Source organism: Oncorhynchus mykiss, chromosome 16, assembly GCF_013265735.2.
Source record: "Oncorhynchus mykiss isolate Arlee chromosome 16, USDA_OmykA_1.1, whole genome shotgun sequence".
Classification (NCBI taxonomy): domain Eukaryota; kingdom Metazoa; phylum Chordata; class Actinopteri; order Salmoniformes; family Salmonidae; genus Oncorhynchus; species Oncorhynchus mykiss.
The window spans coordinates 35,380,065-35,407,268 of record NC_048580.1 but is presented as its reverse complement, the minus strand read 5'-3'; the positions used below and the strand labels follow the sequence as shown (position 1 = coordinate 35,407,268).

General features: G+C 43.7%; 1 protein-coding gene across 4 annotated transcripts in view; it reads left to right on the top strand.

Annotated features, from left to right (window-relative positions):
• Positions 1 to 27,204, top strand: part of LOC110491865 (tyrosine-protein phosphatase non-receptor type 11) — a 117,729-nt gene that overhangs the window by 46,963 nt on the left and 43,562 nt on the right. For all 4 annotated transcript variants that reach the window (XM_021565687.2, XM_021565689.2, XM_021565688.2 and 1 more), the window contains exons 2-3: positions 10,261 to 10,383; positions 26,809 to 27,003. In XM_021565687.2, the coding sequence (XP_021421362.2) occupies positions 10,261 to 10,383; positions 26,809 to 27,003 (318 nt within the window). The remainder of the gene's footprint in view (positions 1 to 10,260; positions 10,384 to 26,808; positions 27,004 to 27,204) is intronic.

The following is a 27,204-nucleotide window of genomic DNA, read 5'->3' as shown; positions in this document are numbered from 1 at the left end:
CATTTGATGTACACAACATACCTAACACTTTGAAGATGCAAAATATATTCATTGTGAATCAAACAAGAATTAAGACAAAAAAACTGAACTTGAGCGTGCATAGACTATTCACCCCCCGAAGCCAATACTTTGTAGAGCCACCTTTTGCAGCAATTACAGCTGCAAGTCTCTTAGGGTATGTCTCTATAAGCTTGGCACATCTAGCCACTGGGATTTTTGCTCATTCTTCAAGGTAAAACTCCTCCAGCTCCTTCAAGTTGGATGGGTTACGCTGGTGTACAGCCATTTTTAAGTCATACCAAAGATTCTCAATTGAATTGAGGTCTGGGTTTAGACTAGGCCATTCCAAGACATGTAAATGTTTCCCCTTAAACCACTTGAGTGTTGCTTTAGCAGTATGCTTATGGTCATTGTCCTGCTGGAAGGTGAACCTCCGTCCCAGTCTCAAATCTCTGGAAGACTGAAACAGGTTTCTCTCAAGAATTTCCCTGTATTTAGCGCCATCCATCATTCCTTCAATTCTGACCAGTTTCCCAGTCCCTGCCGATGAAAACGTCCCCACAGCATGATGCTGCCACCACCATGCTTCACTGTGGGGATGGTGTTCTCAGGGTGATGAGGGGTGTTGGGTTTGCGCCAGACATAGCGTTTCCCTTAACCTCTAGCGACGAGCAATCCCGTATCCGGGAGCGTAATCATAGCCTCAAGCTCATTACCATAACGCAACGTTTCCTATTCATGAAAATCGCAAATGAAATGAAATAAATATATTGAAACACAAGCTTAGCCTTTTGTTAACAACACTGTCATCTCAGATTTTCAAAATATGCTTTTCAACCAAAGCTACACAAGCATTTGTGTAAGAGTATTGATAGCCTAGCATAGCATTAAGCCTAGCATTCAGCAGGCAACATTTTCACAAAAACAAGAAAAGCATTCAAATAAAATGATTTACCTTTGAAGAACTTCGGATGTTTTCAATGACAAGACTCTTAGTTAGATAGCAAATGTTCATTTTTTCCAAAAATATGATTTTTGTAGACGAAATAGCTCCATTTTGTTCATCACGTTTGAAAAATACCAGAAAATGCAGCCACAATATCGACAGAAACATGGCAAACGTTGTTTAGAATCAATCCTCAAGGTGTTTTTCACATATCTATTCGATAATCTATCAGTGGTGGCAGCTGGCTTCTCATCAGAAGCAAACAGAAAAATACTGCAGCTGGAGATTACGCAATAATTGCAACGGAGGACACCAAGCGACCACCTGGTAGATGTAGTCTCTTATGGTCAATCTTCCAATGATATGCCTACAAATAGGTCACAATGCTGTAGACACCTTGGGGAAAACGTGGAAAACGTAAGCTGACTCCTAGCTCCTTCACAGCCATATAAGGAGTCATTGGAATGAGGTGGTTTCAAAAAATGTGGCACTTCCTGATTGGATTTATATCTGGGTTTCGCCTGTAAAATCAGTTCTGTGGCACTCACAGACAATATCTTTGCAGTTTTGGAAACGTCAGAGTGTTTTCTTTCCAAAGCTGTCAATTATATGCATAGTCGAGCATCTTTACGTGACAAAATATCTTGTTTAAAACGGGAACGTTTTTCATCCAAAAATTAAAAGAGCGCCCCCTATATCAAAGAAGTTAATGGCCAAAAAGCTACATTTGTGTCTCATTTGACAGAGTGCCTTCTTCCATATGTTTGGTGAGTCTCCCACATCCATTTTGGAGAACACCAAATGTGTTTGCTTATTTTTTTCTTAAAGCAATGGCTTTTTTTCTGGCAACTCTTCCATATTGCCCAGCTCTGTGGAGTGTACGGCTTAGTGGTCCTATGAACAGATACTCCAATCTCTGCTGTGGAGCTTGGTAGCTCTTTCAGGGTTATCTTTGGTCTCTTTGTTGCCTCTCTGGTTAATGCCCTCCTTGCCTGGTCTGTGAGTTTTGGTGGGCGGCACTCTCTTGGCAGGTTTGTTGTTGTGCCATATTCTTTCCATGTTTTAATAATGGATTTAATGGTGCACCGTGGGATGTTCTATGTTTCTGATATTTTTTTTATAACCCAACCCTGATCTGTACTTCTCCACAACTTTGTCCCTGACCTGTTTGGAGAGCTCCTTGGTCTTCATGGTGCCGCTTGCTTGGTGGTGCCCCTTGCTTTGTGGTTTTGCAGACTATGGGGCCTCTCAGAACAGGTAGGTGTACAGTGGGGAGAACAATTATTTGATACACTGCCGATTTTGCAGGTTTTCCTACTAAAGCATGTAGAGGTCTGTAATTTTTATCATAGGTACACTTCCACTGTGAAAATCCAGAAAATCACACAATTCCTGACATTTAATCCTAGTAAAAATTTCCTGTCTTAGGTCAGTTAGGATCACCACTTTATTTTAAGAATGTGAAATGTTCGAATAATAGTAGAGAGAATTTTCAGGTTTTATTTCTTTCATCACATTCCCAGTGGATCAGAAGTTTGCATACACTCAATTAGTACTTGGTAGCATTGCCTTTAAATTGTTTAACCTGGATCAAACATTTCGGGTAGCCTTCCACAAGCTTCCCACAATAAGTTGGGTTAATGTTGGCCCATTCCTCCTGACAGAGCTGGTGTAGGTAACTGAGTCAGGTTTGCAGGCCTCCTTGCACGCACACACTTTTTCAGTTCTGCCCACACATTTTCTATGGCATTGAGGGCTTTGTGATGGCCACTACCAATACCTTGACTTTGTTGTCCTTAAGCCATTTTGCCACAACTTTGGAAGTATCCTTGGGGTCATTGGGCATTTGGAAGACCCATTTGTGACCAAGCTTTAACTTCCTGAGTGATGTCTTGAGATGTTGCTTTAATAGATCCACATAATTGTCCTCTCTCATGATACCATCTGTTTTGTGAAGTGCACCAGTCTCTCCTGCAGCAAATCACCCCCACAACATGATGCTGCCACCCCCGTGCTTCACAATTGGGATAGGTTCTTCGAACTTGCAAGCCTCTCCCTCTTTTTCCTCCTAACATAATGATGGTCATTATGGCCAAACAGTTTCATCAGAGGACATTTCTCAGAAAAGTACGATCTTTGTCCCCATGTGCAATTGCAAACCGTAGTCTGGCTTTTTTATGGCGGTTTTGGAGCATTGGCATCGTCTTTGCTGAGCGGCCTTTCAGGTTATGTCGATATAGGACTCGTTTTACTGTGGATATAGATACATTTGTACCTGTTTGTACCATCTTCACAAGGTCCTTTGCTGTTGTTTTGGGATTGATTTGCACTTTTCACACCAAAGTACTTTCATCTCTAGGAGACAGAACTCGTCTCCTTCCTGAGCGGTATGATGGCTGCGTGGTCTCATGGTGTTTATACTTGAGTACTATTGTTTGTACAGATGAGCGTGGTACCTTCAGGCATTTGGAAATTGCTCCCAAGTATGAACCAGACTTATGAGGTCTACAATTTTTCCCATGATGTCAAGCAAAGAGGCACTGAGTTGGATGGTAGGCCTTGAAATACATTAAAAAACATGAGCTGGCGCACACCCAGAATAATAGTTTGTGTAGAGGTGCTGACTAACGGCGATAAACTATAAATCAAAATCAAGAAAGTCGCACACTCCATGTACAATCTCCCAGCAATTTAATGCGTATTTACCAATGTTTCGGCATCACTGTGCCTTCCTCAGGGAAAGAGGCACTGAGTTTGAAGGTAGGCCTTGAAATACATCCACAGGTACACCTGCAATTGACTCAAATTATGTCAATTAGCCTATCAGAAGCTTCTAAATCCATGACATAATTTTCTGGAATTATCTAAGCTGTGTAAAGGCACAGTCAATTTAGTAAATATAAACTTCTGACCCACTGGAATTGTGATACAGTGAATGATAAGTGAAATAATCTGTCTGTAAACAATTGTTGGAAAAATAACTTGCGTCATTCACAAAGTGGATGTCCGAACCGACTTGCCAAAACTATAGTTTGTTAACAAGATATTTTTGGAGTGGTTGAAAAACAAGTTTTAAAGACTCCAACCTAAGTGTATGTAAACTTCCGACTTCAACTGAATACCACGGGTATGACAAAACATATGCATCTCATGCTACATCTGTACTACTCTAATAACGTTGGTAACCTGTTTACAATAACAATAAGGCACCTCAGGGGGTTGTGGTAAATGGCCAAATTACCAGGGCTAAAGGCTGTATCCATAAGAACAGCCCTTAGCCGTGGTATATTGTCTCTTCCTAGAGCTGGCCGTCTGGTCAAACTGAGCAGGGAAGTGACCAAGAACCCGATGGTCACTCTGGTAGAGCTCTAGAGTTCCTCTGTGGTAATAGGAGAACCTTTCAGATCGACAACCATCTCTGCAGCACTCCACCAATCAGGCCTTTATGGTAGAGTGGCCAGATGGAAGCCACTCCTCAGTAAAAGGCACATGACAGCCCGCTTGGAGTTTGCTAAAAGGCACCTAAAAGACTCTCAGACGATGAAACAACATTCTCTGGTCTGATGAAACTAAGACTGACCTCTTTGGCCTTAATGCCAAGCGTCACGTCTAGAGAGAACCTGGCACCATCCCTACAGTGAAGCATGGTGGTAGCAGCATCATGCAGTGGGGATGTTTTTCAGCGGCAGGGAGACTTGTCTCGATGAATGGAGCAAAGTAGAGAGATCCTTGATGGAGACCTGCTCAGGACCTCAGACTGGGGCGAATGTTCACCTTCCAACAGGACAACGACCCTAAGCACACAGACAAGACAATGCAGGAGTGGCTTCGGGACAAGTCTCTGAATGTCCTTGAGTGGCCCTGCCAAAGCACGACCTTGAACCAGATCCAACATCTCTGGAGAGACCTGAAAATCGCTGTGCAGCGACACTCACTCCCCACCTGACAGAGCTTGAGAGGATCTGCAGAGAAGAATGGGAGGATCTCCCCAAATACAGTCGTGGCCAAAGTTTCCTGCTTCAGTGTCTTTAGATATTTTTGTCAGATGTTACTTCTGGGCCACATCCTGACTGATGGCAGCCCATTCTTGCATGATTAATGCTTGGAGTTTGTCAGAATTTGTGGGTTTTTGTTTGTCCATCCACCTCTTGAGGATTGACCATAAATTCTCAATGGGATTAAGGTCTGGGGAGTTTCCTAGCCATGGACCCAAAATATTGATGTGTTGTTCCCCGAGCCACTTAGTTATCACTTTTGCCTTATGGCAAGGTGCTCCATCATGGAAAAGGTATTGTTCATCACCAAACTGTTCCTGGATGGTTGGGAGAAGTTGCTCTCAGAGGATGTGTTGGTACCATTCTTTATTCATGGCTGTGTTCTTAGGCAAAATTGTGAGTGAGCCCACTCCCTTGGCTGAAAAGCAACCTCACACATGAATGGTCTCAGGATGCTTTACTGTTGGCATGACATAGGACTGAAGGTAGCGCTCACCTTGTCTTCTCCGGACAAGCTTTTTTTACGGATGCCCCAAACAATTGGAAAAGGGGATTCATCAGAGAAAATTACTTTACCCCAGTCCTCAGCAGTCCAATCCCTGTACCTTTTGCAGAATATCAGTCTGTCCCTGATGTTTTTCCTGGAGAGAAGTGGCTTCTTTGCTGCCCTTCTTGACACCAGGCCATCCTCCAAAAGTCTTTGCCTCACTGTGCGTGCAGATACACTCACACCTGCCTGCTGCCATTCCTGAGCAAACTCTGAACTGGTGGTGCCCTGATCCCGCAGCTGAATCAACTTAAGAAAACGGTCCTGGCGCTTGCTGGACTTTCTTGGGCGCCCTGAAGCCTTCTTCACAACAATTGAACTGCTCTCCTTGAAGTTCTTGATCATCTGAGAAATAGTTGATTTAAGTGCAATCTTACTGGCAGCAATATCCTTGTCTGTGAAGCCCTTTTTTGTGCAAAGCAATGATGACGGCACCTGTTTCCTTGCAGGTAATCATAGTTGACAGAGGAAGAACAATGATTTCAAGCACCACCCTCCTTTTGAAGCTTCCAGTCTGTTATTCGAACTCAATCAGCATGAGAGAGTGATCTCCAGTCTTGTCCTCGTCAACACTCACACCTGTGTTAACGAGAGAATAACTGAGAATCACTGACATGATGTCAGCTGGTCCTTTTGTGGCAGGGCTGAAATGCAGTGGAAATGTTTTAGGATTCAATTCATTTGCATGGCAAAGAGGGACTTTGCAATTAATTGCAATTCATCTGATCACACTTCATAACATTCTGGAGTATATGCAAATTGCCATCATACAAACTGAGGCAGCAGACTTTGTGAAAATTAATATTTGTGTCATTCTCAAAACTTTTGGCCACAACTGTACAGGTGTGGAAAAGTTGTAGTGTCATAGCCAAGAATACTCAAGGCTGTGATCAGTGCCAAAGGTGCTTCAACAAAGTACATGTACAAAGTAAAGGGTCTGAATCCTTTTGTCTTTCATACATTTGCAACAAAATTCTAAACGTATTTTTGCTATTCCATTACGTGGTATTGTGTTGATTGATGGGAAAAAACAACAATATAATCAATTTTAGAATAAGGCTGTACCGTAACAAAATGTGGAAAAAGTCAATACTTTCCAAATTTACTTTGTAATGGTAAATTATACAGTGCCTTGCGAAAGTATTCGGCCCCCTTGAACTTTGCGACCTTTTGCCACATTTCAGGCTTCAAACATAAAGATATATAAAACTGTATTTTTTTGTGAAGAATCAACAACAAGTGGGACACAATCATGAAGTGGAACGACATTTATTGGATATTTCAAACTTTTTTAACAATTCAAAAACTGAAAAATTGGGCGTGCAAAATTATTCAGCCCCCTTAAGTTAATACTTTGTAGTGCCACCTTTTGCTGCGATTACAGCTGTAAGTCGCTTGGTGTATGTCTCTATCAGTTTTGCACATCGAGAGACTGAAATTTTTTCCCATTCCTCCTTGCAAAACAGCTCGAGCTCAGTGAGGTTGGATGGAGAGCATTTGTGAACAGCAGTTTTCAGTTCTTTCCACAGATTCTCGATTGGATTCAGGTCTGGACTTTGACTTGGCCATTCTAACACCTGGATATGTTTATTTTTGAACCATTCCATTGTAGATTTTGCTTTATGTTTTGGATCATTGTCTTGTTGGAAGACAAATCTCCGTCCCAGTCTCAGGTCTTTTGCAGACTCCATCAGGTTTTCTTCCAGAATGGTCCTGTATTTGGCTCCATCCATCTTCCCATCAATTTTAACCATCTTCCCTGTCCCTGCTGAAGAAAAGCAGGCCCAAACCATGATGCTGCCACCACCTTGTTTGACAGTGGGGATGGTGTGTTCAGCTGTGTTGCTTTTACGCCAAACATAACGTTTTGCATTGTTGCCAAAAAGTTCAATTTTGGTTTCATCTGACCAGAGCACCTTCTTCCACATGTTTGGTGTGTCTCCCAGGTGGCTTGTGGCAAACTTTAAACAACACTTTTTATGGATATCTTTAAGAAATGGCTTTCTTCTTGCCACTCTTCCATAATGGCCAGATTTGTGCAATATACGACAACGATTGTTGTCCAATGGACAGAGTCTCCCACCTCAGCTGTAGATCTCTGCAGTTCATCCAGAGTGATCATGGGCCTCTTGGCTGCATCTCTGATCAGTCTTCTCCTTGTATGAGCTGAAAGTTTAGAGGGACGGCCAGGTCTTGGTAGATTTGCAGTGGTCTGATACTCCTTCCATTTCAATATTATCGCTTGCACAGTGCTCCTTGGGATGTTTAAAGCTCGGGAAATCTTTTTGTATCCAAATCCGGCTTTAAACTTCTTCACAACAGTATCTCGGACCTGCCTGGTGTGTTCCTTGTTCTTTATGATGCTCTCTGCGCTTTTAACGGACCTCTGAGACTATCACAGTGCAGGTGCATTTATACGGAGACTTGATTACACACAGGTGGATTGTATTTATCATCATTAGTCATTTAGGTCAACATTGGATCATTCAGAGATCCTCACTGAACTTCTGGAGAGAGTTTGCTGCACTGAAAGTAAAGGGGCTGAATAATTTTGCACGCCCAATTTTTCAGTTTTTGATTTGTTAAAAAAGTTTGAAATATCCAATAAATGTCGTTCCACTTCATGATTGTGTCCCACTTGTTGTTGATTCTTCACAAAAAAATACAGTTTTATATCTTTATGTTTGAAGCCTGAAATGTGGCAAAAGGTCGCAAAGTTCAAGGGGGCCGAATACTTTCGCAAGGCACTGTAAATACAGACAACAAAAGTAAATACACTAGCATATCACAAATATTAAGAACAGTCTTACAGACTATTCATTAGGTCATTGACCTCTTCATTTACTTCTATGGTCTCTTCGGAGATGCTCATATTCATCAGGATAAACAGAAGTGATAGAACATTACAAAAAAAGAAATTCACTGAATAAGATCTGTACAATTTTGGCAATACACATATAGGGTGATAATGTCTTGGAATAGTTAACGGAAAAAAACTTGTTGCCTGTTTTCTCCTTTTGTTGCCTCTTTGGTGCTCCCATCTAGTTCAACAACTCCAGGCTACTTCAGAAAGTCATCCCCCCTTTAGAAAAGACAGTTGGTTATACTCCAAGAATATAGTATCTTCATTACTGGCAAACATTTTGACTACTAGAGAGTGAGACATGACAGTAGCAGAGAGATAAACCTACACATAGGCTACTCAAAGAAGGCAGGCTCAAAGAGAGGTACACAGAAACCAACCATAAATGATGCACACAAAGTTCACACTACCCATCATTGAAAGGAATAGGAAAAAGGTATCTAGCTATTCTCCTATTGAAATGAAGCATGTGTTCTTTGCTATCTGACAGTGTGGTGCTGGATGCCACTCCAATGCTTGATAAAGCAGGCAGAGGTAACACTTCCCTTGGAGTGGATTGTGGTGGGGCCTTTTCATAACTAGAACATGAGAAATTACATTTTTCTTTCACGCATGTCCCATTATTATATCACATATCTAGCTAGTGAGCTTACTTGTCAACTCTCTACCAAGCTACATAATGTTAATTAGCTAGCTAGCATTGTTTCAGTAATGTTCTGTAATAGCGATAGTCACTTGGAAGTCTCAAAAAGATACTATACTGCCGAGCACCATTACAGCTACTTTCGTTACAGCCAAAGCGCCATTAGAGAAATGCACAAGAAATGTTAGCTAGCCATCAACACACAACAACAAAAATTCAGCAATGTAAATAGGTTCTAAATGATCATGACTATCAAATACACATGTTTATGTCAATATCCCGACTGGTCTTAGATCATAAATACCATGTACACCTTAGTAATTTATCAAGACAGCCATATAATTTAGATAGCATAAAGCTAACCCAGATTCCCCATTCATAGCTAACATTAGCTAGCTCCTGTAGCTGATGCAACGTCTTGGTAACGTTATCTGTCAAGCAGAAAACAGGCCATATCTGCATCAGACTTCAGCCCTTTTAGGGCCATAACTTCTCTCCAGCGATTCAAATTGTTACCGATATTTACTCTGGTTTTTCCCTAAGCCTCATCATTTTGTCGCTTGGCTAAACTTGCCACCCGTATCTGCAACCAGTGCTGGGCTGGACCCATACAAAAACATCTACATAATGTCCTTTTAACTTGAATGGGAACTGCCATCTATGGATTAAATGTCTATGGTTGGTTGCGGCTGTTAGTTTGCATTTTGCAAATTTCAAAATACAATTGCGTGAAAAAAACAAATCACTAATTCTGTAATACTTTTTTAAACAAATGTACACAAAAAAAAACAATTGATTGATAAAATATTGAATCAGTCATCTTCCTCAAATGACAATCTTTGCAAGAGGAAGCAAATCTGATTTTATTGGTCCTTAACCCACATCTCAGAAACTTCATTCAAGATAAATGGAGTTAACTTGGCCCAGAGCAGGCTAAAAGGTGAGCCACATTTGTTGACCAAAGTTACTTAGCTAACTACTCAAACCTTATTTGTAGTTTTGGGTTCTGCTCTCCAAAAGGTTAACTCTTATGGTTTATGTGTTTCTGACTAGTGTCACCAAACTGAATCTTTTACTGGGAAATTATTGATTGATTGATGAGTGAGCTCCTGGAGGGGCCCCTGTTTCTTTTTAGCCCGGCAGTAACACACCTGATTCAACTGGTTGATCATTTGAATCAGGTACATTGAGAAACACTGTTTCTGGCGCAGTGACTCTGGATTTGGCGTTTGTGCTCAACTATTCTCTCTCTCTCTGTTCTTCCAGGTGGTTCCACCCCAACATCACCGGCATCGAGGCAGAGCAGCTCCTCTTGACCCGGGGGGTCCATGGCAGTTTCCTAGCCCGGCCGAGCAAGAGCAACCCGGGAGATTTTACTCTCTCTATCAGGTAGGGGCCTCCATGTTCCCAGCTAACAAATGTTGGTTCCAATAACAATCTGGTTAAGTTATTTGTCAAATAACCAAGGGAGAATGGTAATGTTTCGTGAATGTTCTGTGTTAGCATGGTTCTCTGCTAGTGCTTTAGTCCACCGCTTTAGCCTAGCTCTTTATCCTAGCGTTAGCGGCCCATGCTCCACAACATTGTCCCTGGTGTAAGTTAATCATTCAGAGCAAATTGTCTCGTGAGTCAAGCCTCAAGAAATGGGAAATGATCGCTTCCCAGTAAGCAAGCTAGCGAGAGAGCAATAGCCTTGCCTTTGGGTGAACAGTCACAGCTTGTGGGAGTTCAAGCTTGAAATATGTAGTTTGTAGTTTGTTATTCTCCCACGTTTCTACAAAATGGAAAATGTTTGTTTCCCTCCTCGGTTGAAAAGAAAGCGAGAACTGGTCGTAAATAGCCTTTCACAAGAATTCACTTACGCCACTGACCCCATGTATGAAATCATCAGGTCTAACCCTGTCCCATGACATTACATTTCACTGAATTATGAACAGTGAGCTCTGTAGTTGGAGAGATACAAAAGAGAAACATGGAGTTCTGGTAAACAGCAGGCCTCTGTGATTTCCTGTAGCGCCAGGATAGAGAGTGCCTCTGCATTGGCAACGGAAGCTTTTAAGAGGCTTATCAGTCAGACGAGCTCATGGAAAAGGTCCAGCATCGTCCTTTAGCTCACTCTCTTTAGCAGAGGTTAGCTTGAGTAGCGAGGGAGAGAGGAGTGTGTGTGTGTGTGAGAGAGAGAGAGAGAGAGAGAGAGGGGAGTGTATGTAGGGTAGAGGGAAAGGGGGATACAAATGAATGCATTCAACTGAAATGTGTCGTCTGCATTTAACCCAACCCCTCTGAATCAGAGAGGTGCGGGGGCTGCCGTAATCGACATCCATGTCTTCGGCGCCCGGGGAGCAGTGGGTTAACTGCCTTGCTCATGGGCAGAAGACAGATTTTTACCTTGTCTGCTCAGGGATTCGATCAAGCAACCTTGAAAGTGAATGTAGGTTGTTAGGCTGGTAACAGCAGTGAGTGTGGCAGCCATGCCAGTCCAGGCAGTAGCTCTTAATAACATTAAGGCCGGGGCCCATGTCGAGGTCTGACCCTGCATGCCCCTGGTGTTATGTGGCTTTGTGGTGACTGAGGGCTGCCTAACTGCCTGTGTGTGTTTGCAGTCACCAGGCTAAATTACATGTATTTGTTATTCTTCAGACCACGGGGCCTGTGGCTAAACTATAGTGCAGGCTAACAGCAGCCCTCCCTCACCCCTACTCCACCACCTTCCTGTGGGCTGTGTGATTTATGCCCCCCCATGGTACAGTAAGGTCAGTTTGGACTAGCTTGGTGGGGGGAAGGAGGAAATAGTTAGAATAGTGCTATCTAGAGCATTGACAGCTTTATTTTGTGTCTGCACTGTTTTGCTGTTGAAAGTAGGCTACGTACCAACATGAATGCATAAGAGTTTATTTATTTGCTTACGGTGAGAAATACAAAAAGCTTATTCAGCTTTCATGAGCTGATGAGAGTTATGCTTTACACTTACTCACTTACACTTTTCTTTGCGACTATTCAGCTATGTCTTGCCTATTCACCAAGGACCCAATTACGACCCGAGTTTAGCGTGCGTAAATGGAACGTATGCATTTTTATGCATTTTTTTCCGAGGTTTCTGACCTTGAACTTAAGCAATGGAACTTAAACAATGGAATAGCGTGCTATTCACCTGATATTCATTTTGGGTGGCGATCGAATAAATCAAGGTGTGGCAGAGGTGTGTCTAGCTAGATACGCCATATTCTGACCTTGATTTACAGTAATTCCCTAATTTCTGCACCGTTACGCGTGAGGAAACTATGAATAAGGTTCAGCGAACCTGTCGGCATCTACTTTATTTTTTCCGATAGAAATAACCCCATTCTCATTGCACTGTAATTTACAACTTGATAATAGCTATTGATAGCAGCTAGGGAAATTAGTAATCTGTTTGGAATTGTAAATATAAGTGACACTTGTTTTAGGTATACTTACCTTATAAATCACAGGAGGCAAATGTTAAACCAGTCATATGTAATCGTATTAACTTTCCCACAGTAAAGTTTTTTGAAATGTTTTTCCATTCTGCAGAATTGAAATTGTATGGCCTTTTAACTTGCAGGGATCGGCACTCTCAATTGTCTTAATTATATTATCATTATTATCATTCTCTGTTTACTATTTCTATCATGTTAAATATTAGCCACTATCAGTAGGTAGGCCTGATAACAACCCACACTGAACTGCCAATGTATTGTTAGTTCCCTTTAGTTAGTATAGCCCGTGTTATCATTCCATTTAATTACATTGTTTTGTTTACCTTCATTTGCTTTCTCTGTGAATTCCGTCATGGCCATGTGGTTGTTGCTGAGGATCATTAGTAACAGTTGGTAATACAGAGAAAAGACATGTAGGTTCATTAAATGGTTATGGAGCGGAGCGCAGACCAAGCCGTAACAGTTTGAACCTGACGAATGACACTACTTGGCTGTGTCATCACACAGTTAGTTAGTGCAGGCAATAGAGGGGATGAGAGGGGATGAGGGTACAGCCTCCTATTGTAAAATATTCTCCCTATTGTAATTCAATGTAAACTAATCTTCCAACATTACCATGGGTTAAAGATCTGAATGTAGCAATTTTCTGACTGAATCAAACCACCGTTTTCTTTCTTCCGTGTGTAAATGCTAGGCAAACCTGTAAAATACATTGCTACCCTTAAATAATCTACACGATCAGAGTATTTTGAAATCTACCAATGGGTGCAGAAACAGAGGCAAATATGCATATATTATAGATGACTTTCTTTCATTGATCCCTAATATTGTGAACCCGTTCTCTCAAGATATTCTATTGAGTCTGATGACAAAATTCAAACTACTAGGTACACCGTATTTGAAGGGATGTCTTAAGATACATTTACTGAAAACCCTATTGAATGGAAAAATCTGTTGGCCACCAAGTGGAAAGGTTTTCAGCGGTTAAATGTATTATTCAGTGAACACAAGGGAACCACGCCTGCAAAGCCCATTACACACCTTCATAAGGTAAGTCTGAATACCAACTACTGAGAAGTGTGTAGGAAAGGCGTGTGTAAGAAAGTGTAATTTCCTAAATCGGAATTGGGCCCTAAACTTGCCAGGGTCCAGTGTGACCAAGCTAACGGTCTCTTACTTGTATGCTCACACATACTCCCACATCACAGACACTCTCTAGCATTCTCTCACACACACTCTCACACTCTCTCACACACACACACACACACACACACACACACACACACACACACACACACACACACACTCAACAGGAGAGTGATTACCATGTCGTTAGTGTTTCTTCTTACCAGCATGTTATTAGCTTGACTCTCCTTTTAATGGACGCCCTGGTACTCCAATGGGCTGTTATCTCATTCTCCCTGCTTTTCCCTTTGCTTATCTCCCCCTCTCCCTTTCCTGGCCTGGGCAGGGGGCTGGATGGCAGGGGAAGGGGGAGGGGTTATACATTTTCTGCTAGTAGTGGCCGGAGTAGATCACAATGTGTGGTTAAGTAGACAGTGTGTTCTGTTATGGGAGAGGCCTTGGCAACCATAGCTCTATGCTGCATTTTGAGGGAGTGAGAATTTACACAGCCAAGCATGTAATTGTGAAGCTCATGTACACTGAGTATACAAAACATAATGAACACCTGCTCTTTCCATGACATAGACTGACCAGGTGGAAGCTATGATCCATTATTGATGTCACTTGTTAAATCCACTTCAATCAGTGTAGATGAAGGGGAGGAGACAGGTTAAAGAAGGATTATATCAAGAATGGTCCACCACCTAAAGGACATCCAGCCAATTTGACAGAAGGGGTGCAAATCAATATTAGGAAGGTATTCCTAATGTTTAGTATACTCTGTGTATGTAATTCTCAGATCAAAAGAAATGCCTTGGTTATTCATTGTTTTCGTTTAGTGAAAATATTTTGGGAACATAGGCCACAACTTTTGTTCTAGTGGTGTGTGTTCTAGTATCATTTTGTGTTTATACATCTCTATGCTCTTAGTCAGAGGAGAGGTTTAGAGGGCATTAGCCGGGACTGTGGATGGATTTTCTCCCCGTATTACGTATGCCATTGCCTCCATTCATTTCCATTAGACATATTTCCATTGCAGTCGGGCTATTTATAGATTCAATCTATTAAATGCATTGGCCAAATTGACCTAATAGAATGTTGATTCATCTCATTTTGATAAGTGGATTGTGTTCTCACTGGATACTATGTAACAGAGACGTGGCCATGGTGGTCTGGTGGTTATTGACTCTGCCCTCGGCACTCACATACAGTGGGGAGAACAAGTATTTGATACACTGCCTATTTTGCAGGTTTTCCTACTTACAAAGCATGTAGAGGTCTGTAATTTATCATAGGTACACTTCAACTGTGAGAGACAGAATCTAAAACAAAAATCCAGAAAATCATTGCATGACATAAGTATTTGATCACCTACCAACCAGTGAGATTTCCGTCTCTCACAGACCTGTTAGTTTTTCTTTAAGAAGCCCTCCTGTTCTCCACTCATTACCTATATTAACTGCACCTGTTTGAACTCATTACCTGTATAAAAGACACCTGTCCACACACTCAATCAAACAGACTCCAACATCTCCACAATGGCCAAGACCAGAGAGCTGTGTAAAGGACATCAGGGATAAAACTGTAAACCTGCACAAGGCTGGGATGGGCTACAGGACAATAGGCAAGCAGCTTGGTGAGAAGGCAACAACTGTTGGCACAATTATTAGAAATTGGAAGAAGTTCAAGATGACGGTCAATCACCCTCGGTCTGGGACTCCATGCAAGATCTCACCTCGTGGCGCATCAATGATCATGAGGAAGGTGAGGGATCAGCCCAGAACTACACGGCAGGACCTGGTCAATGACCTGAAGAGAGCTGGGACCACAGTCTCAAAGAAAAGTCTCAAAAGAAAACCATTAGTAAAATCCTGCAGCGCACGCAAGGTCCAGAGGAGGAATGGGAGAAGGTAATGTGGTCTGATGAGACAAAAATAGAGCTTTTTGGTCTAAACTCCACTCGCGCGTTTGGAGGAAGAAGGATGAGTACAACCCCAAGAACACCATCCCAACCGTGAAGCATGGAGGTGGAAACATCATTCTTTGGGGATGCTTTTCTGCAAAGGGGACAGGACAACTGCACTGTATTGAGGGGAGGATGGATGGGGCCATGTATCGCGAGATCTTGGCCAACAACCTCCTTCCAGCATGACAACGACCTGAAACACACAGCCAGGGCAACTAAGGAGTGGCTCCGTAAGAAGCATCTCAAGGTCCTGGAGTGGCCTAGCCAGTCTCCAGACCTGAACCCAATAGAAAATCTTTGGAGGGAGCTGAAAGTCCGTATTGCCCAGCGACAGCCACGAAACCTGAAGGATCTGGAGAAGGTCTGTATGGAGGAGTGCGCCAAAATCCCTGCTGCAGTGTGTGCAAACCTGGTCGAGAACTACAGGAAACGTATCTTCTCTGTACATGCAAACAAAGATTTCTGTACCAAATATTAAGTTCTGCTTTTCTGATGTATCAAATACTTATGTCATGCAATAAAATGCAAATTAATTACTTAAAAATCATACAATGTTTTTTTCAGGATTTTTTTTTTCAGATTCCGTCTCTCACAGTTGTAATGTACCTATGATAAAACTTACAGACCTCTACAAGTCGGAAAACCTGCAAAATCGGCAGTGTATCAAATACTTCTTCTCCCCACTGTATTCTGATGTCGACATGTGTTCGAATCTGTCCAAAGGCCTGTTTGATACACACGTTTTGGAACTAGAGAGAGATAGGAAGCCAGTAGATAAAAGGAAAGGGGGGAAGAGGCACTAAATAGTGTCATTGTGTGTTCTTTCTTCTCGAACCATGGGTGGGCCACTGAAGATTGATGATGACCTAATGTTGCTCCAGATATAGTAAAACAAGTGCAGCGGCCTCCATCCTTGTAGTCAGAAGGGCTTTTAGGTAGACAGGTCCTTCACTCACACATGTTTGTTTTACTATACCTGTGGGGACCAAACAATTGATTCCCATGCAAATCATATTTTCCCTAACCTCTAATTCTAAACCTTAACCTAACTCTTTTTCTTGTGGGGACTGTTCTTGTGCCAGAAGCCCCCACATGTGCAATGTTCTTTCAAAGGCCAAACCCACTGCTGCTGTGCACGGACAAAGACCTCTATGACCATAGCACCGGTCCAATCCAAGTGCCAATGCCATTTAACAAACACCAGGTGGTGCTATTGTCAGATGACATGAAAATAGAGGTCGTTGGTCACGCACACCAGCAGTGGGTTTGGCCTTCAAAATAAAAATGCACATTTTTCAGAAATTCCTCATCCCTACTGTAAAACATAGTGTTAGATCTTTGATGTTTATGGGGCTATTTTGCTTCCCTTGTTAAGATCAACAGCATCATAAACCTTACCAAGTACCAGGATATGTTTAGCCAAAAACCTGGTTGCCTCTGCTAGGAAACTGAAGCTTGGCCCCAAGTGGATATTCCAGCAAGACAATAATCCCAAGCACACGTCAAAATCCACAAATAAATTGTTTATTTGACCAAAAAAAATCTACATTTTGCAATTGCCACCTCAGTCTCCTGACTTGATCCCCATTGAAAACCTGTGGTTTGAATTGAAGGACAGTCCATAAACTCAGAGGAAGGATATCAAGGATCTGGAAGGATTCTGTATGGAGGAATGGTCTAAGATCCCTCCCAATGTGTTCTCCAATATCAACACCTTGTTTTATATAAGGCTCAGTGTTGTTATCCAGGAGTACTGAAAACAGGGGATCCAATCATTTGACCCCTTACCTTTTGTAGATATATATATATAATAATAATTATATATAAATATAATATAATATATATATAATAAAATAAATACAAATATATATTTATTTTATATATATAATATATATGTATATATACAATAATATATATAATAAAATAAATACAAATATAGAGCTCAAATGTTTATTTGAGCTCCATATTTGTATTTATTTTATGCAGTCTTTTTGCTCAGCTTTATCAAGGCATCTGAAAAAAGACTCCACTGTATGTCCAAAAACAATATTCACATAACTCTGTACAAAAGCATTACTTGATTTTGCCATGGTCAAAAGCAGCTTAATGAATGCTGTATGGCACAATGATTGTGTGCTATGTCTCCAAGTCTGCAAGAGACCTATCCCATCCGCAGTGTAAAATCTAGATGGATGTTTGGCTCAATGCGACGTCATTAATTGTGTTAAACTCCCACAAACAGCATGGTGCAAACACACACACACACACACACACACACACACACACACACACACACACACACACACACACACACACACACAAACACACACACACAGTGCAGCCGCCACGGGCCATTAGTAGCCACAGACAGGGAGGCATACTGCTCCACTCAAACATTCATAACACAATTACAGGGAAGGAGAGAATGCAGGTTTATAGGAGAGAAAGATGGATGAGAGGGAGGGAAGGAGAGAATGCAGGTTTATAGGAGAGAAAGATGGATGAGAGGGAGGGAATAGGATTTGTTCCACTTTATATTACTGTTACTTGATCATCAATTTGCAGAGAGAGGGCTAGCTAATTGCATTAAAGCTAGATATCAGATAGCATAATGTGCAGTTCTGTCACTTTTCTTCCTGAGTTAGATCGCTAGCAACAGCATGATATTTTTTGTAAAAGTGTGTGGAGTGGGAGTTGTGGTTTGCTGCAGGCTCAAAAACCGACTTGTACATGTGTAGGTGTACTAAGACAAAGTGCATGTTTGTGCATTGGTTCGGCCTTTTGCTGCAGACAAATATTGCTCTGAAATTTTCACTGGAAATGGAAAAAGAAAGTACTATCTTCAACTAGGCCTAATTTTTCACTTCTTGTTTCCATGCTGATAAGAATGTTTCGGGTTTAGCATGCTATGTGTTTGTGACATTGTGTCTCTTTGTGGCTGTGTATTTTGAAAAGTGTCAGACTGTTTTTTGACCTTATCTGTGCTCCCTGGCCATCTGCATTTAGTGAAAACCAGTTGCTCTCAAATACTCACTCAAACTCAACATGGTATTATAAAGGAATAATCTCAGAAATTGTAAGGATCGTCGTCGGGAGAAAAAGAGGAGGACCAAGGTGCAGCGTGTTAATATTAAAACGGTTTTAATGAACACTGAAACAAAACAATACACGACAAACGAACAATCCTGAACAGTGCAACAAAACACAGAACAGAAAATAAACACCCACAAAACACAGGTGGAAAAAGGCTACCTAAGTATGATTCTCAATCAGTGACAACTAACGACACCTGCCTCTGATTGAGAACCAAACTAGGCCGAACACAGAAACCAAACATAGAAAAACAAACATACTGCCCACCCCAACTCACGCCCTGACCATATAAACAAAGACAAAACAAAGGAACTAAGGTTAGAACGTGACGGCCGCTAAACCTGAACCTATAGGGGAGGGTCTGGGTGGGCGTCTGTCCGCGGTGGCGGCTCTGGCGCGGGACGTGGACCACACTTCACAACAGTTTTTGTCCGCCTCCTCAACCGCCCCCGTGGCCTCTTACGGGCGGCGACCCTCGCCGCTGACCTCCAACTGGGGACCCTAGCCATGCGTCCTGAATGGACGGGAGATTCCGGCAGCGCTGGACAGACGGGAGACTCTGGCAGCGCCGGAGTGAAGGGCGATTCCGGCATCGCCTGGCTGACTGATGGCTCTGGCGGCTCCTGGCTGGCTGGCGGCTCCTGGCTGGCTGGCGGTTCAGGACAGACGGGAGACTCTGGCGGAACTGGGCAGGAGGAAGGCTCTGGCGGCGCTGAACAGGCGGGAGCACCTGTAGGGAGAAGACGGAGAGACAGCCTAGTGCGGGGGGCTGCCACCGGAGGGCTGGTGTGTGGAGGTGGCACCAGATAGACCGGACCGTGCAGGCGCACTGGAGCTCTTGAGCACCGAGCCTGCCCAACCTTACCTAGTTGAATGCTCCGCGTAGCCAGGCCAGTGCGGCGAGGTGGAATAGCCCGCACTGGGCTGTGCTGGCGAACCGGGGACAACATGCGTAAGGCTGGTGCCATGTACGCCGGCCCGGCTTCATGGCACCTGGCTCGATGCCCACTCTAGCCCGGCCGATACGAGGAGCTGGAATGTACCGCACCAGCTATGCACATGTACCGGGGACACCGTGCGCTCCACCGCATAACACGGTGCCTGCCCGGTCCCTCTCTCTCTCCGGTAAGCAAGGGAAGTTGGCGCAGGTCTCCTACCTGCCTTTGCCACACTCCCCGTGTGCCCACCCCCAATAAATGTTTGGGGCTGCCTCTCGGGCTTCCAGCCGCGCTGCCGTGCTGCCTCCTCATACCACCGCCTCTCGGCTTTCGCTGCCTCCAGCTCAGCCTTGGGGCGGCGATATTCACCCGGGTGTGCCCAACAGAAAATAAACACCCACAAAACACATGTGGAAAAAGGCTACCTAAGTATGATTCTCAATCAGAGACAACTAACAACACCTGCCTCTGATTGAGAACCATACTAGGCCGAACACATAAACCAAACATAGAAAAACAAACAGAGTGCCCACACCAACTCACGCCCTGACCATATAAACAAAAAGACAAAACAAAGGAACTAAGGTCAGAACGTGACAGACATGTACATGAACACAAACAAATACTCACTCAAAATCAACAGGAATAATCTTGTCTGATAAGGTTGTTCTTACTCCTGTGCAGAAATGATTGGGTATTCACGGTACCGCGGACCACATCAACCTGTTATCTTCATGTGGGTTTTCGTGATGTTTTCTCTTGCTCTGTTCTGGCACGCGCAGACATGTGCATGAACACAAACACTCTGGCTGAATACAAGCCCTAACCAACAATGCAGTATAAAAAAATAAAATACCCAAAACATTTCAAGTAACAAATAATTAAAGAGCAGCAGTAAAATAACAATGGTGATGCTATATACAGGGGGTACTGGTCAATGAGTGTGGGGACACTAGTTCGTCAAGGTAATATGTACATATAGGTAGAGATATTAAAACGACTATGCATAGATGACGACTGAGAGTAGCAGCAGTGTAAAAGATGGGGGGGCAATGCAAATAGTTTGGGTAGCCGTTTGATTGGGGATAGAAGCTGTTTGGAAGCCTCTTGGACCTAGACTTGGCTCTCCGGTACTGCTTGCCATGCGGTAGCAGATAGAACAGTCTATGACTAGGGTGGCTGGAGTCTTTTTAGGGCCATCCTCTGACACTGCCTGGTATAGAGGTCCTGGATGCAGGAAGCTTGGCCCCAGTGATGTACGGGGCCGTACGCACTACCCTCTGTTGTGCCTTGAGGTCGGAAGCCGAGCAGTTACCATTCCAGGCAGGGATGCTCTCTCGCAGCTGTAGAACCTTTTGGGGATCTGATGAACCATCATATTTTCAGTCTCCTGAAGGGTAATAGGTTTTGTCATGCCCTCTTCACGACTGTCTTGGTGTGCTTGGACCATGTTGGTTTGTTGGTGATGTGTACACCAAGGAACTTGAAGCTCTTAACCTGCTCCACTACAGCCCCGTCGATGAGAATGGGGGCGTGCTCGGTCCTCCTTTTCCTGTAGTCCACAATCATCTCCTTTGTCTTGATCGCGTTGAAGAAGCAGTTGTTGTCCTGGCACCAAACTGCCAGGTCTCTGACCTCCTCCTGTGATCAGGCCTACCATTGTTGTGTCATCTGCAAACTTAATGATGGTGTTGGAGTCAAGCCTGGCCGTGCAGTCATGAGTGAACAGGGAGTACAGGAGGGGACTGACCACGCACCCCTGAGGGGCCCCCGTGTTGAAGATCAGCATGGCGGACGTGTTGTTACCTACCCTTACCACCTGTGGGCGGCCCGTCAGGAAGTCCAGGATCCATTTGCAGAGGGAGGTGTTTAGTCCCAGGGTCCTCAGTGTTGAACGCTGAGCTGTAGTCAATGAATAGCATTCTCACATACAGTAGGTGTTCCTTTTGTCCAGGTGGGAAAGGGCAGTGTGGTGGGTAGTAGAGATCATTATCTGTTAATTAAGGTTGAATGCAAATTGGAGTGGATCTAGAATTTCTAGGATAATGGTGTAGATGGGAGCCATGACCAGCCTTTCAAAGCACTTCATGGCACACAGATGTGAGTGCTACAGGTCGGTAATCATTTAGGCAGGTAACACTAGTGTTCTTGGGAACAGGGACTATGGTGGTCTGCTTGAAACATGTTGGTATTACAGACTCAGACAGGGAGAGGTTGACAATGTTAGTGAAGACACTTGCTAGTTGGTCAGCCCATGTGAATGTTGACTTGTTTAAAGGTCTTACTTACATCGGTTGCGGAGAACGTGATCACACAGTCGCCCGGAACAGCTGATGCTCTCATGAGTTTGCATCCCAATTTTGCACTTTGTATACAGTACCAGTCAAAGGTTTGGACACACCTACTCTTTCCAGGGTTTTTCTTTATATTTACTATATAATAGTGAAGACTTAAACTATGAAATCATCTACTAACCCAAAAAGTTTTAACAAATCAAAATATATTTGAGATTCTTTAAAGTAGCCACCCTTTGCCTTGACAGCTTTGCACACTCTTGGCATTCTCTCAACCAGCTCCATGAGGTAGTCATCTGGAATGCATTTCAATTACCAGGTGTGCCTTGTTAAAAGTTAATTTGTGGAATTTCTTTCCTTAATGCATTTGAGACACACAAAAAAGATAAGGGTGGTATACAGAAGATAGCCTATTTGGTCATTTCAAGAACAGTACTAGCATCAGAAATTACAACCAAATAAATGCTTCAGAGTTCAAGTAACAGACACATCGCAACATCAACTGTTCTGATGAGACTGTGAATCAGGCCTTCTTGGTCGAATTGAAGCAAAGAAACCACTACTACAGGACCGCAATAAGAAGAGACTTGCTTGGGCCAGGAAACACGAGCAATGGACATTAGACCGGTGTAAATCTGTCCTTTTGGTGTGATTTCCAAATTTGAGATTTTTGTTTCCAACCGCCTTTATGAGACACAGAGTTGAACGGAAAATCTCTGCATGTGTGGTTCCCACCGTGAAGCAAGGAGGAGGTGTGATTGTATGCTGTGGTGACGCTGATTTTTTCAAATGTATGCTTAAGCAGCATGGCTACCACAGCATTCTGCAGCAATACACCATCCCTTCTGGTAAGCACTTAGTCCCACTATCATTTGTTTTTCAACAGGACAATGACCCAACACACCTCCAGGCTTTGTAAGGGCAATTTGATCAAGAAGGAGAGTGATGGAGTGCTGCATCAGACCTGGCCTACACAATCACCTGACCTCAACCCAATTGAGATGAGTTGAACCGCAGAGTGAAGGAACAGCAGCCAACAAGTGCTCAGCACATGTGGGAGCTCCTTCAGGACTGTTGGAAAAGCATTACTCATGAAGCTGGTTGAATGCCAAGAGTGTGCAAAGCTGTGATCAAGGCAAAGGGTGGCAATTTTGAAGAATCTCACATATATTTGGTTTTGTTTAACTTTTTTGTTGTTGTTGGTTACTACATGATTCCATATGTGTTATTTCATAGTTTTGATGTCTTCTCTATAATTCTACAATGTAGAAAATAGTACAAATAAAGAAAAGCCCTTGAATCAGTAGGTGTGTCCAAACTTTCGACTGGTATTGTACGTCACATAAGTCTGAAATATAACACAAATGTTTGACATAGAAACAAACACGGGCTTTCCAGAGGGTTTTTGGAAATAATGTTGATTTAATTATAAAACTAAAAATATTAATAGCATTCCACCCATGAAGCCACTAGAGGGCGATTTGGGCATTTGTCTGTAAGAAAGGCATATTGTGTACTAATCGTACTACATACTGTTTAGTAAAAACAAATGCAGTAAGCAACAAATATCAGGATACTAGGCTCATCCTACTGAGAATGCCTCATCTAATGCACAATTGCATTTTGGTAAAGCTTGTCATCCTCAGCTGATTACGGTTTTCCTCCTCATCTGACGAGGAGTATGAAGGATCGGACCAATGCGCAGCGTGGTAAGTGTTCAATTTTATTTAAACTGAACACAAAACAAAATAACAAGAGAATGAACGAAAACCAAACAGTCCTGTCAGGTGTAAAAACACAAAACAGAAAACAGGCTGCCTAAGTATGGTTCTCAATCAGAGACAACAATAAACAGCTACCTCTGATTGGGAACCATTCCAGGCTAAACACTGAAATACAAAAACATAGAACAACACATAGAATGCCCACCCCAACTCATGCCCAGACCAAAATAAATAGAGACATGAAAAAGGAACTAAGGTCAAGACGTGACAGTACCTCCCCCCCAAAGGTGCGGACTCCGGCCGCAAAACCTAAACCCATAGGGCAGGGTCTGGGTGGGCATCTGTCCGCAGTGGCGGCTCTGGCGCGGGACGTGGACCCCACTCCACCTTAGTCTTGGCCCACTTAAACGGCGCCTTTGGAGTGGCGACCCTCGCCGCAGACCTCGGACTGTGGACCCTTACAGCGGGACCCGAATAGACGGGAAACTCCGGCAGCACCGGAGTGAAGGGCGGCTCTGTAGTGACGGGCGTCTCCGGCGGCTCCTGACGGACGGGCGGCTTCGGCGGCTCCTGTCTGATGGGCGGCTCTGGCAGCTCCTGACAGGAGGGAGACTCTGGAAGCGCCGGACAGGCGGGAGAAACTGGAGTGAGGAGACGGAGAGACAGCCTGGTGCGTGGGGCTGCCACAGGACCCACCGGGCTGGGGAGACCTACAGGAGGCCTGGTGCTTGGAGGAGGCACCGGATGGACCGGACTGTGGGGGAGCACTGGAGCTCTGGTGCTTACCACTCACACTTCTCATTTAGGCTCAAACAGGCGTCGGTTTCCAAAGACGATTATTTTCCTCAGCAGTGTGCAATGAAGTCTACTCGATGAAAAGCGAAATGAGTATGACATCCTGGCATTTAAAGCATATAACATTTCAGAAGTTTCACATACTATAAAACAGGATTTTTTCCCGCATACACAAAATGCCTACTATTTAAAAAACAAGTCCTGGTTTTCTCTGTGTGTGTGTGCCATACCCACACATACTTTTTTCATACACAAATGACAGACGCTGCTGCGTTTCCAAATAGGTTCTGAGCACGACCTGTGGCTAGAATACATTATCCTTTCGGCAGGACTCACATCACACACACACACATCACACACACAGAGAGAACAGGGGTACCCTATTAACCTCTCCTTTCGGAAAAGCAGACCACGACTCTATTTTGTTGATCCCTGCCTACAGGCAGAAACTAAAACAAGAAGCTCCCGTGCTGAGGTCTGTTCAACGCTGGTCTGACCAATCTGACTCCACACTCCAAGACTGCTTCCATCACGTGAACTGGGATATGTTTCGTATTGCGTCAGACAACAACATTGACGAATACGCTGATTCGGTGAGCGAGTTCATTAGAACGTGCGTTGAAGATGTTGTTCCCATAGCAACGATTAAAACATTCCCAAACCAGAAACCGTGGATTGATGGCAGCATTCACGTGAAACTGAAAGCCCGAACCACTGCTTTTAATCAGGGCGAGGTGACCGGAAACATGACCGAATACAAACAGTGTAACTATTCCCTCCGCAAGGCAATCAAACAAGCTAAACGTCAGTATAGAGACAAAGTAGAATCTCAATTCAATGGCTCAGACACAAGAGGTATGTGGCAGGGTCTACAGTCAATCACGGATTACAAAAAGAAAACCAGCCCCGTCACGGACCAGGATGTCTTGCTCCCAGGCAGACTAAATAACTTTTTTGCCCACTTTGAGGACAATACAGTGCCACTGACACGGCCCGCAACTAAAACATGCGGACTCTCCTTCACTGCAGCCGACGTGAGGAAAACATTTAAACGTGTCAACCCTCGCAAGGCTGCAGGCCCAGACAGCATCCCCAGCCGCGCCCTCAGAGCATGCGCAGACCAGCTGGCTGGTGTGTTTACGGACATATTCAATCAATCCCTATCCCAATCTGTTGTTCCCACATGCTTCAAGAGGGCCACCATTGTTCCTGTTCCCAAGAAAGCTAAGGTAACTGAGCTAAACGACTACCACCCTGTAGCACTCACTTCCGTCATCATGAAGTGCTTTGAGAGACTAGTCAAGGACCATATCACCTCCACCCTACCTGACACCCTAGACCCACTCCAATTTGCTTACCGCCCAAATAGGTCCACAGACGATGCAATCTCAACCACACTGCACACTGCCCTAACCCATCCCTGTTCACCCACGACTCCAACTCAATCATCAAGTTTGCGGACGACACAACAGTGGTAGGCTGTCGGGCTGTATCACCGCCTGGTACGGCAACTGCTCCGCCCACAACCGTAAGGCTCTCCAGAGGGTAGTGAGGTCTGCACAACGCATCACCGGGGGCAAACTACCTGCCCTCCAGGACACCTACACCACCCGATGTCAGAGGAAGGCCATAAAGCTCATCAAGGACAACAACCACCCGAGCCACTGCCTGTTCACCCCGCTATCATCCAGAAGGCGAGGTCAGTACAGGTGCATCAAAGCTGGGACCGAGAGACAGCTTCTATCTCAAGGCCATCAGACTGTTAAACAGCCACCACTAACATTGAGTGGCTGCTGCCAACACACTGACTCAACTCCAGCCACTTTAATAATGGGAATTGATGGGAAATTATGTAAAATATATCACTAGCCACTTTAAACAATGCTACCTAATATAATGTTTACCAACCCTACATTATTCATCTCATATGTATATGTATATACTGTACTCTATATCATCTACGGCATCTTTATGTAATACATGTATCACTAGCCACTTTAACGATGCCACTTTGTTTACATACTCATCTCATATGTATATACTGCACTCAATACCATCTACTGTATCTTGCCTATGCCGCTCTGTACCATCACTCATTCATATATCTTTATGTACATATTCTTTATCCCCTTACACTTGTGTCTATAAGGTAGTAGTTTTGGAATTGTAAGCTAGATTACTTGTTGCTTATTACTGCATTGTCGGAACTAGAAGCACAAGCATTTCGCTACACTCGCATTAACATCTGCTAACCATGTGTATGTGACAAATCAAATCAAATTTGATTTGATTTGATTTGAACCTAACCTCTGCTACATGCTGCAGGGTGCACCTGTTACATAATATACAGTGATCTATCTGAACAATGTGCACTATGACTAACCCTGACTCCAACCACTCTCCTCTGTGTGTGTGTGTCAGGCGGAACAATGAGGTCACCCACATTAAGATCCAGAATTCAGGGGACTACTACGACCTGTATGGAGGGGAGAAGTTTGCCACGCTGGCAGAGCTGGTGCAGTACTACACAGAGCAGCACGACCTTCTCAGAGAGAGGAACGGAGACGTCATCGAGCTCAAGTACCCACTCAACTGTAAGGACCCAACCTCCGAGAGGTACGTACACGCACCCACAGGCACATGCATGCACACAGATGGCTGCACACACACACAAATGAAAACAACCACAGACACAACATTGACAATAAACTTCACACACACACACACATTGTAACACACAGTGTATCAGTTTGTATCAAGCTCCAAAAACAACGTGTGATCCCTGTTGAGGATGGTTTCTCCATGAAACACCAGCTG